Genomic DNA, 12,895 nt, shown 5'->3' with positions numbered 1-12,895 from the left:
TTTCTTTTTCTCTTCCTCATTTTTCAAATTTTTCTGTATTTCAACCTTTTGTCTTTTATTGTACTTATCGTTTTGTTTTTTTCCGCTGCCGTCGTCTTCTTCTTGCATTTCAATTTCTCCCATCATCGTCGTTGTCCGGTTGCTATTCTACTACGTCTTCTTTTTACCTATTATCGTCTTCTCCCCCCCCCCTGCCTACACTAACATTCATACTTGTGTCCTACTGCGTGTCTTTTGAAACGCTATACAATCAAATATGATCATAAAAGATTGGTTAATTACCCTTGGCTCAGCTGGAGAGAAACTGATCGGCGTACTAATTACGGATTTGAAATTAGATCACCTTTCTGTATCTGACAGGTAATTGCCGGAATCATGCTATATAAACTAGAGAGTTTTCTGCAAGGCACATATCTCTTCTGCATCTGACCATCTTTGCGTAACATCCGAAGGTAAGTCTTCAATGTTTATTCTTGCAGTCAAACAAGATAGGGATATTCTCTTGCTCCGGAGAGAGTTTTACAGCCATTCTTTTCAAATTATTTTTGGTGCTTTTACCAGGAATTTAATCACAGATTTAGAGAAAAATACATTTTCAGAAGTTTCTTTCGAAATATATGTTAGCAATATTTACATAAACAGCTTATTTTAAAGTTATGATTTTATTAAATATATGACCCATTCTACTACATTTCAAACAAGCGTGACGAATTCTGTTCAACAAATGCTTCAAAAGTTTTGCAGATAGTTGCAAGCATGAATTTCTGTCATGATATTTCTAGATAATCGCAACTCTCTTATATATCGCGTGTCGAAACATTATATTAAATACAAACTAATAATGTAATGACAAACATATATTAAAATTATCAAAAATTTTGACAAACGACGTACGGTTGTGCAATTTTTTATTTAATAAGAAAATACAGTGTATTTTCCGCAATGTGTTATTTATTCTAGTTTTTTTTTTAATAGAATGATTGACTATATATATATATATATATATATATATATATATATATATATATATATATATATATATATATATATATATACTAGCAAAAGTACCCGTCGTTGACTGGGTTCAAAAACAGCCTACAGAAAATAGACTCTGATTTATGAAAGTATGAAAGGTTATGAAAAGGAAGGCTTATAAAGAGATAGCTTCGAATTTGGAGGTATCGAACCCAAAGCAAAATATGATGAAAGTAAAAATAAAATAGATAAACCCCATAATTTATTGTACCATACCTGTTCACACTGAAACACTTATCACAACATTCTGTGGATCTATATTAAAAAACGTTGTTAAATTTTGTGACATATTTCTATTCAATGGAGGTCAGGCGCGAACGAACACCCCATAAGTTTATTACACCGTATTTCTTCAAACTGAAACATAATTATCAAAGTATATTTACGCAGATAGATATGAAAAGTCTTTATTAAAGTTTGTGCCTATTTCCATTCTATGGAGGCTAGGCGCGAACGCAGATCTCACAATTTTATTATACCATCCCTATTAACGTTAAAACACACATATCAAAGTGTTATTATGTACATCTATATCAAAAACACTTGTAAACGTTTTTTTTTTAATTTTTAATTTTTTTATTTCCATACTTTGTGGACCAGGCGCGTACGCATAACCCACAATTTTAACGAATCATCATTATGCCAGGTCCAACATGCCCATTCCTGTGTCTCGATACATCTTCTATCATTATATGGGATCAGTTTTCTATAATGGTCAACCATATAGGAGCCTATTCGTGACCAGACACACACACGCAGACGTTCAGCTTTATATTATAGATGTGTGTGTATGTGTGCGTGTACACACACACACACACGCACACACATATATATATATATATATATATATATATATATATATATGTGTGTGTGTGTGTGTTTGTGTGTAGTTGGATAGATATAGTTATAGATATGTATGATAAGTGAATGTGTAAATTAAAAATACGTACACATAAAGAAAAGAAACATGTAAAATATATTAATGCATTTCATGGTTTCTCTTGGATATTTCGTTTTATTTACAAACCATTTTTTTTTTAACTTAATGAAGGCAGCTGAAGCAATTTTCATTTTCGTCAAAATCAAAAATGCCCTTCAGAGTGTGTATCTAATGCGGCCCTCGTTGATAGGTAAATATAAGTGAGTTGGGAGAAATGGTTTTTACACCATTTACAAATGAAATCAATTATAAGTAACATATGGAATTTACTTTGGATAAAGTTCACATCATTTTGCAAACGAAGTAAAAAAATTAAAAATCTTTATAGACTGCAAATGATTGAAAGATTTCATCTGTTATTGAAATTGAGCATGAAATCTTATTTAACTCAAGCATTTAAAATAAAATTAGCAGAAGTGCACACAAAACACACACACACACACACACACACACACACACACACACACACACACACACACACACACACACACACACACACACACACACATATATATATATATATATATATATATATAGTGTGTAAGGAGGCGATGAAAAAATCCAATAAAGTGCTCGATCGTCGATATGAAAGCTGAAGATACAATATTTATTACGACACTATATATAAATATTTCAAGGTCGTACCATTGGTTTCATTGCGCTGAATCAACCATAAGAGGTTGAAAAGAGTCAGCGCAAATTCATCAGTGACATTGACAAACTGAAACAAGGCATTATTTTAGTTTTTCAATGTCGCTGATGAATTTGCGCTTACTCTTATGGTTGATTCAGCGCAATGACTTTGATACACTCCTTATAATACTAACACTGTATTAATAATATAACTATATTGTGATTTACGCTGAAACTGTTTATAAATATCTAAGCAACGTATTATTTCGAAGATGAATCCAAATGGATAGGACAATACTCGAGACGGAAGAGAATAAGGCAAGTATATCAGCCAGTTTTCACTCGAAAAGAGAAAAGACCTACGAAAACTAGAAAACATAAAAAAATGCAAACATAAATTTTCCACCATTTTTTGACGTTCATCCCAAACGAGGCATATTGCCACTTGGATGTATAGGGCTACTATTTGGGACCATGGTTAGGGAAGATGAACAAGATGTTTAAGTAACTTCCGCATATAAGTACAGACAGGGAAGCAGGTAGCAGTAAAGGAATTCCAAAGTATAGCTATTTGAGGGAAGAAACTATTAGAGTAGACAGCCTTCTAGCATGTAGGGACCGCAACAGTGAAGGAATATGATTTTGTTGCTAAGTGGGTTTGTCGAGGGTATATACGCCGCTCGAAGCACAAGTGTAATGAGTTCAACATCGCATATTCCGGCAAAACAGGCACAGAGATGCAACATTGTGATGATGGGACAGGAGTTGGAAGTTAGTTGACAAAGCGGGATCTATACGATTGGAGGTTGTTCTTTGAACCCTATCGAAGAGGAAGAGACTAGCAGTAGATGCACCAGCCCAGATGTAGCAACAATACTCCACGCATGGGCGAATTGTGGCTTTCTAGATGTAAAGGATACTCTCAGGTGTGAGATAGAGGAAACCTACCTTTTTTGTAGCAGACTTCACAAGGTCCTCAATGTATTTGTTCCGGTTCATATTGCCCGTGAATATACAGTCGAGGAGTTTAAAAGAAGAATTCACAGGTTTGTCAAAAATTCTCATTCTTCTCTCTCTCTCTCTATCTCTCTCTCTCTCTTTATATATATATATATATATATATATATATATATATATATATATATATATATACTATCAGGCCACCCGGCATTGCCCAGTCGTAAAATCGCTTAAATATGATATTTTGATTAATGCAGATTTCGCATTAATTATTATATTATATTGGACTCAATATATAGCAATGATCAAAAATGTTAATCGACAATCGAAACATAAACGTTTAGCTGACGATTTACTTTTTTCCTTTGACGTATATGCTCGAGCTATGAAAGCATTAAACAAATTAAAACATGAATCAATACCTTTTACGTTACGCATGCACATTTGTAATGCTATCTTTCGACCGTCACCTTGCAAATTCCATTTTCATAATTTTCACACTTTTGCACCGATTTTTCGTGGCTAAAAGCCAATTTTAAAGTGTCGCATGGGATACACTATATATTAATTTTCATGTCTATAGACCAAAAACGGCCAGAGGTGTTTGGTAGGCAAAATTTTTAAAGCAAATATATATATACATACATAAATATATATATGGGAAGAATTGTGTGTTTACTATAAGCTTGTTACGCAAATATTACGCAAGTATAAATCATATAGAATATCTGCATGAATATAATTGCACGTAATAGCTAGCTAAAAATGGTCATCCCATAAGAAAACCGCAAAAACTAACAGGGAATTAATCAAAATGAATGTTTAAAAGAATATACAAATTAGCTAGATCTTTTGCAGACACCCGATTCATATAAAAAAGTTGTATTTTCTTTTTAATAAATAGAAAGATAATTTTTAATATCAATATCAATACATAAACAACCCAAGTTTATAGGAATATATATATATATATATATATATATATATAAAGAGAGAGAGAGGGGGATATATATATATATATATATATATATATATAAATATATATAAAGAGAGAGAGAGAGGGGGATATATATATATATATATATATATATATATATATATATATATATATATATATAGAGAGAGAGAGAGAGAGAGAGAGAGAGAGGGAGAGAAAGAGCAAAATGATGGAAAACTTATTTTACAGTGTTCTACACTATTATTATTATTATTATTATTATTATTATTATTATTATTATTATTCATATAAATTGCTTGGATCAGTAATATAAAAGAGAAGAAGAAAAAAGTCTTAACAAAAAAAAACCGCATGAATAGATTTTTTCGCATCATACTTACAAACATCTCATGAAAGACGTGTAGAGACATAATACATTTATTGAATCTTAATTATTTCACTCATTTTCTGGACTCTTATAAATGATTTCTAGACAATTTGTAATAGTACATTACACTAGACTATTAAACTTCATAATGTATTATTTCAAATACATTTTTATTCTTTTAAGATTTCATGAACAATTAATAATCTTTTTGTAATTTTTTCAAATAAATTATGAAAACTATTTTTTTAGGTAATTGGTTTTTCCCTTCTGATAAAAAGGAATTGATTATTTGAACAAAATACACTTTTCTGTATTCTATAATATTATTTGTTGTACTATGTTGAATACGGCATAATCAGGTTTGACACACTGGTTCCCGTCAGATCACCGAAGCTAAGCAACGATGATCTTGGCCAGTACTAGATGGGTGACTATTTGTGACTTTCAGGTGCTGTATGCGCTCTCCGCTTATATCGGCATTGTTTCCATTCGTCCTGGACTTATCCTTGCCACTTGATTTAAGCAGTGCCGATTCAGGAGAGGTGTGGTTGGTGATTGCGCAACCATTGCCACACAATCACATGCGCAGCTGCCCCTTACAGGGGGTATCCTTTGTCTTTGGAGACTGAACGGAGACATCGACATCGACTATGTTGTATTGTCTGTATTACCATTTACATTTCTTCTTTATCAGCATCATCTATAATCTATTCACTGTACTGAGTATAGTATATTGCTATCCTATTAGAAAAATTTTATGCCATGATATACATACCGTACTTAAGGGTTATTGCACTAAGTCGGGGGTAATTGCGCCAACTAGATAAAAGTGCTCTTTTGCAAACCACGCATATAAAAAGCACTTTTTTTAGTTGGTGCAATTACCCCAGGATTTGGCGCAAGTATCCCTGGATTTAAACAATTTTAAGCTTACGTCTTAAATTTAAGGCCATTTTCTTAAATTCAAATCAAGTAATAGATCTAGATCAAAATTGGAGTACATAAAGTTTAGTGTTATTCTATTTGGAATTTAATGTGATATAAAATTTGTGCAAAACTGTTCTGTAAGGGGAATTAAGTTTTCCACTTTTGGAACAGATATTTTTCTAGTATATATATATAAGTGTTGGGACGATTAATCAGAATCGGGACCAGAAAAAGTTTTTGCCTATTAACTGGTGCCCAAAACGATTATTTTATTGTTATTTTGTTTATTTGATTTTGTTTAAAGTAAAATCTTTCACTGCTCATAGTAATGATTAAATAATAAATATTTATTGATCTATTTATACTAGTTATAGATTTCTAACCCACAAGTGTACTTTTATGTTTGAGAAAATATCTGCACATTTGTCATGTATTTTTACAGTGATAAATAACAACTCTATTATTTAATATTTAGAGATTTATAAAGAATCGGAATTGGAATCGATAATTGTATCGGAATCGGGAATTTAGTACGGAATAGGTAATTTTATCGAAATCGGGAAAATATTTGAATCGTCCCATCACTAATATATATACATATATAATATATATATATATATATATATATATAATATATATATATGTGTGTGGTGTGTGTGTGTGTTGTGTGTGTGTTGATACGTTTTCATAAAAACATATACGAAAGAGAACTTCCATAGAGATATTTTGATCGCTATATATCAAATCTAACATCTGATCAGGCTAAGAAAAAGGGGCTGTATTTTATTGTTTATATTGAACAAAACAAAACACACGAGTATTTCTATAATGAATGCAATAATAATTTTTTTTTGGCAACGTGTCATCACTTTCTGTAGGATTTGGCATGATATACATCCAAAATACTCCTACAAAAATGTTTTCGTTAATTTACGAGTACAAAACCTCGTTTGTTTTTTATATTTGTATTTTAATTTCAGACATCCTGTTTACTTAAGACGCCATCTTTTCAACTTCAACCATGCAGAAATCCGCTATCCTCGTTCTCTTGTTTGTCGTCATGTTCTCTTTTGACGTTGACTGCCAGAATCATGGAGGCGCTGCTCCACAAAGTCCAGAAGAGCTGACCAATTACTTGAAAGCACTAAACGAATATTACGCCATCGTTGCCCGACCGAGGTGATTTTTTAAAACCTTTTATTTAATTCAATCTTTATGATCACATTCATCCAATTCATTCAAAATATTTTATATATGTCAAGTTCTGATAAACAATACTAATAATGTACTCCCCCTTTTTTTATGAACGCAGCAATACTAGAAGTCGTTTGTGGTGTCCAAGGTAGAGTTCAAGTTCAAATTTAGTTAATAGTACTTGCATGACGAGTAAATAACTTTTATAACTGAATTTAGATATTGTATTTATTGACAAAAAATGAGAAATTATGTTTTTAGTAAAATAATGAAAAATTATGTTTTAAGGCAAACAATTAGAAATTATGTTTTTAGGCAATCTATGAGAAATTATGTTTTTCATCCCTCCATAGCCTTTAGCCTCTGGAGAGGCATAGGCCATCTACAACTTTGTAGATACTTTTGTAGCGAGGAGTTCTTTTTTCGAGGTGAGAGTGTTGGCCTCTCGTCCAACCTTCCCAGAAAATACATACAGCGCCTAGCCTTCCCACATCTGGTAGTAGCCAGGCTCAACGTTGCTTAACTTCGGTGATTTGTCGAGAACCGGTATGTCAATGAGATTGCACCGTACCAAATTATGTTTTCAGGAAAAAATAATTCGCTTTGTATTAATGATTATCAAAAAATGATTACTTGATTTTACAATAGGGATGTTAATTTCTTCTAATTTATAAAACATATATTTATGTTCAAATAATCCTTATATACGCGATATTGAAATCGTCAAACTACATTAGCAATATATACTCAGCTTATTCTCTCTTTATTAAACAATCACTTGCATCTATACGCGTACGAATAACCAACTCTCAACATACCTGAACTTATTATCGTAATCATGAAAATATTGTTATAAGCGTTTTCTTATCAACAACTTCCACAATGTTTCTTATCACAAAATACAAGACTCATTATTAATTATGATTATGTTAGTTTTATTTCCTTCCTTTACGGCATATCGATCCTTTTCCGAATTTTTAGTGCCGAACCCCAAAATCTATTGGTTCTATTCGTATACAAACAACCTATAAATTATCCTAAACTTATTGAACATGTTTTTTTACGCACAATAAAATAAACGGATCGACCGTAGTCGGGAGTAATTCTTTTATTGTATAAAACTGTAAGGAAGGTGCCATTCATTTCCTTGTGTTATTGCACTTACCCTTGGTCCTTATTGTGTAATGCTGTTTAGAAAAGCAAATACAATTCTTTTTTGCCTTTGATCGAGGAACTTAATTCTCACGATTCACTTTAATCATTATGATTAATAGGACGTTAAATAGGCCGGTATTACAACAGTCTTGTAGCAAATCATACTTTTATATCTGATAGGATTTAAAATCAACAATTCCATGATCTGAGACTATCTTACATAAATCAGGTTCTGAAACTCTTTGTCATCCAATTAGAAAAATTTACAAATAATCCATTTCGTTTCACTGAATGTCACTTTTATAACGTTGTATGTATATCTGGACAAAACTGCGATGAATATTTTCATCGAAGTGCTTATCACTGACATTATGGTCTCGCCCATAGTGCCAACTAATGTCATTTTTACCATTATGTAAAATGTAAAACACTTTTTGCGAGTATTTTTGCGAACACACACAATGCAATAAAACACGTATAAAAAAGAATAAATGAATGTAAATAATAACTTTTGTGTCTAAAACATTTTGTGTTATTGTATTATATATAGATTTGGACGCAGTGCCATCCAGAAACGATCTTTTCTCGGAGCTCTTGCTGATGGCGCCTAATCAGATCATGGTAAGGAGAAGATATTGACATACTTCAGTTAACTCCGATAAAAAAGTAAATGACTTCATTAAAAGAAAAACTGACAAGATATGCGATAAAAATACAAAAAAAAAATTCCACAATCATCCAGCCTTTCCATGAATATTGCCGACTATTTTATGTTTCTGAGCTGTTGGTGTGATTGATTATACGTTTTATTTGGATGCTTCGGATTACTGTTTTTTTTTCTTAAACGTTCATTTCACAACGTTTCGAATTCGAGAACTTTTCTTTCAAACTATTAATCTGTACGGAACTTCGAACGGAACCCTTTATTTTGAATCCACAGGGATAGCATATTTTCATTTCGTCAGTTACGATTGTGTAGAATTCCTAAATATTTCACATTTGTATTTTGAATGTAGTCCGCATTGAGGATTGAACCTTTTACCTCCAGAAGAGTGTGGTTTACAACTACAATGTGATTTTTTGTTGTTGAAATCTGTCCATAGATGACCTAAACTGTGTTATAAGGCTTCATTTTTGCATTTATTGTAGAATATATTTTTTTAAAGTATTTTTTTATTAAAACAATGTAGATAGAACATTTAGACATATTTATAACTTTATGTTTTATTGTATTTTTTTAGATAAATTTACATCAACAACAACAAATGCAAAAGAGACCCCGACATGGATAAAAGTGAAAAGCTGTTCCAACAATTTCCATTATATATTCTGGTCTTGTTGCTCGTTTCGCCTTCAATGTTAAAGATATGTTTTACAAATAAAATGTTTGATAAATAACTCACTTTTCTATTTTCATTTCACTTTAAGATGGTATTTTTTATTATTTTAAAAACAGTTGCATTGCATAATATTTTGTTCTGGGTCTGCTAACACTGATCGACGAAAAAGTTAGGTTAATAAAACAACCTTATCTTCTTCCTGACCACCATCAAAGTTTATGTTGTATGAAAACATTACGTAGAGTTGTTATTAACAATACCAACACATTGTAAAATATATGTTCATAAATTTGATCAGAATTCAAGTTTTGTCACTCTTCCACCTAAATCATTACCATGATACATTTTAACATTTATATTCTTTATTAAATATTTAATTTATCAACAAAGGTTGTACATTTCATCAACCTTATATATATATATATATATATATATATATATATATATATATATATATATATATATATATATATATATATATATATTGCACCACTCTAGTTACCATGGAGCTCGCTCGCTACAGTATTGACATCGCTGCCTTAGTGAGACTGTTATGGAGAGGCAAAGTGCGAATGAACTCAAAATCCGGACCAACAAAACTGGAACCCGGGAATTGGATGACCTAGTCCTATGACGTAAGTCGTTTTATGGGTCAGGCCGTTGTATGGAGCAAGGTTCGAATGAATCCTGGCCGACAAAAATGAAACCGGGAATGGGATGACCTGGAAATGACGTAATTCGGTTGCCGGTAAGACCAAAAGTAAACGCCGGCTGGTCAAAATATGAGTCACTGACGTCAATCGGTTTATGGGTTACCAGGTCGAAAGTCCATAAAAGTGAGATGGAAAACAAAAACAAGGCAGAGACGCGGAAACGGGAAACAGACGACGAGGAACTACCTGTGACGTTTGCAGCCTACACCTCTCCCACCACCACCTCCACCCCCGTATTGTGTATATATGAATGTTTGTTAAATAAATCAAGTTTGTTTATAACAGAGTGTCTCGTTATTCATTGATAAATGAACAGCGGTCATTCCAATCATTAGACGATATACAACAAACATATATGTATAAATGTCAAACACACTATCTCTCAGTCTATCTATTGAGATATTCAAAAATCTCTTATAATTAAATTACAGGTGGTGCTCATGTAGTAGAATGTACCCGGTCTCTAGATGAAATACTAAGACTCTTCCTCAGACGAACAACAACAACAATACAGAATATACGTCATCTTCATACCACCCAGTATATAACATATATACAATTTGGTGCCGTGACCAGACGGGGTTTGCTGGTGAGGGATCAATGGAGGAGGTCAGCGAGGGTTACACCTTTTTCGGAATATGTCTCTCTGAGCATGCCTGGTCATTTCTGTTTCGCCATCTACCCGAAACACGCGTAGTTGTGCGATCGAAAACTTTTTGACGCTCATCCCTAAATATATGATGATTTCTCTTTGTGAACTGAAAAACAACTTACAAATGATTATTCAAGGATGGAGTACTGCTGCGACATCTGGACAGGGGCTTCTAAAAGCAGCCTATCCTGCCTTTAGAAGCTCCTGTTCAGATGTCACAGCAGTACTCCATCCTTGGACGTACTTGGCTTTTATACAGATAGAGAATTGCATCAGTAGTGAGATATCCTGGAGCGGTAGAAGGATCCCACTATTTTTCCAGCGACCTGATGTACGTGTTCCATTTCAGATCAGGAGTAAAGGTCAAACCAAGAAGCTTGTCAAAACATGGAACCTCCCTTAGACGAGAGCTACCCATTTCAATTGATGCCAGATGGGGATCAGAGCGTTGATGACGTAAAGATAGAAGCTTGCTTTTGGATGCATTAAAAGTAACCAACCACCTCTGTCCCCGCTGGACCACGCGCTCAAGATCAGAGGAGAGAGAATAAGAGAGAACTATATCATTTACGGCCTTTGATGTGTTGCCATAGATGGTCGTGTCATCAGCATAGATGTCAACGAATGATTTAAGTATGTGTTTTGGGAGATCATTTATGTAGATCAGGAAGAGAGTTGGGCCCAGGACGGACCCCTTAGAGACTCCAGCATTAATACTGTGGGCCTTTGATTTCTATCCATCAACCACTACTCTTATGAGCCTATCGGAGAGAAATGATTTAATAATTGAGAAAACATTTCCAGTGATACTGTAGCTAGATATCTTGTGAAGTAGGCCCTTATGCCATACCTTATCAAAGGCCTTCGATATGTTAAGAGCAATCTGCTGTAGATCTTGCGGAGCGGAAACCATATTGCATGTCACTAAGAAGGTTGTTTCTGCTGAGGTGGTTGACTACTTCTTTATTTAATATGGATTCCAACAGCTTATCCATGACACACAGGAGACATATTTGTCTGTACTGAGAGGGAGATGAGTTTTCGCCTGAATTCTTAAATACAGGGCATACTGATGAGGTTTTCCAGGGTGTTGGAAATCACTTCTCCTTAAGACAACGCTTAAACAGTTTTGTAAGCATGATGGCAAGTTCTGGTTGGAGCTTTTTCAGCACTATACCTGGACTGCCGTCAGGGCCAGTTGCTTTACTGGAATCAAGGTTCTTGATTAGCTTGGCGACCTCACGCACAGATATTTGTATGTTGCGTAGCGTGTTGTATGTTATAGGAGGAAATACGGGGAGTTGATGGCGTTCGTCGCATAGGGTAGAATTAGCTATAAAGTTCTTGGCAAATAGTTTGACCTTGTCTGATGCTGACGAGATGACCTCAGGTCCATTGATGAAGGTTGGGATAGAACGCACGCTTCTGTTCAGGATCCTCTTTGCTATTTGCCAAAACTGGTGGGAACCAAGCCGCTGCTCAGCTAGTTTGGATTTAACGGACTGAGCATATAGCTCTCTTGCATGTTTTATTACTCTTTTACAGTGGTTGCTGGCAGTCCTGAAAGCAGCTTTAGTCTCAGCAATCTATTACGTTGGTAGTTATGGAAAAGGTGATTTCTGTGCGCGATGGCAGCAGCACATTCTGGGGAGAACCATGGCTAGCTGTTAGGGTTTTGTTGGAAATTTTGGATAGTATGAATCAGTCTATGCCTACAATTAACCATTTGTGTCAGGTTTCATACTATAGAGGACACATCCATTTTAAACATGGATGCAGAGGTAGATCAGATATGAATGTACGGAAACTATCCCAGTCAGCCATAGAGTATCGATATACAGTCCAGTAGAGAGGTACGCCTGAAGACTTATTACATTTCATTTTTATCTTAACTGATACAACGGAGTGGTCGGAGGATAACATAGGAGATAGAACGAACATGAACATAGCCCAGGGGAAGTTGTGAGAAAAAGACCTATAAAGCTTCCATACTGACCAGTAGTATCGGGCACACGGGTGGG

At 33.9% G+C, this 12,895-nt stretch overlaps 1 protein-coding gene across 1 annotated transcript; it reads left to right on the top strand.

Annotated features, from left to right (window-relative positions):
• Nucleotides 1-313: 313 nt before the first annotated feature.
• LOC145258259 (pro-neuropeptide Y-like) lies at nucleotides 314-9,567 on the top strand. The gene is made up of 4 exons (XM_080116242.1): nucleotides 314-452; nucleotides 6,801-6,999; nucleotides 8,720-8,790; nucleotides 9,411-9,567. Exons 2-3 carry the CDS (start codon nucleotides 6,842-6,844, stop codon nucleotides 8,778-8,780), a joined length of 219 nt encoding a protein of 72 aa, XP_079972368.1. The 5' UTR covers nucleotides 314-452; nucleotides 6,801-6,841; the 3' UTR covers nucleotides 8,781-8,790; nucleotides 9,411-9,567.
• Nucleotides 9,568-12,895: the final 3,328 nt, after the last annotated feature.

Source organism: Euprymna scolopes, chromosome 33 (assembly GCF_053919585.1).
Source record: "Euprymna scolopes isolate OS-2025 chromosome 33, ASM5391958v1, whole genome shotgun sequence".
NCBI classification, from domain to species: domain Eukaryota; kingdom Metazoa; phylum Mollusca; class Cephalopoda; order Sepiida; family Sepiolidae; genus Euprymna; species Euprymna scolopes.
Note: the sequence above shows the minus strand (reverse complement) of the source record. Positions and strands in the feature narration are given on the sequence as shown.

Excerpts from the sequence above, each read along its gene's own strand:
- LOC145258259 (XM_080116242.1), top strand. The coding sequence starts at position 6,842 with ATGCAGAAATCCGCTATCCTCGTTCTCTTGTTTGTCGTCATGTTCTCT. Across the intron at positions 7,000-8,719 it reads GCCATCGTTGCCCGACCGAG|ATTTGGACGCAGTGCCATCC; the intron begins GTGATTTTTTAA and ends TATTATATATAG.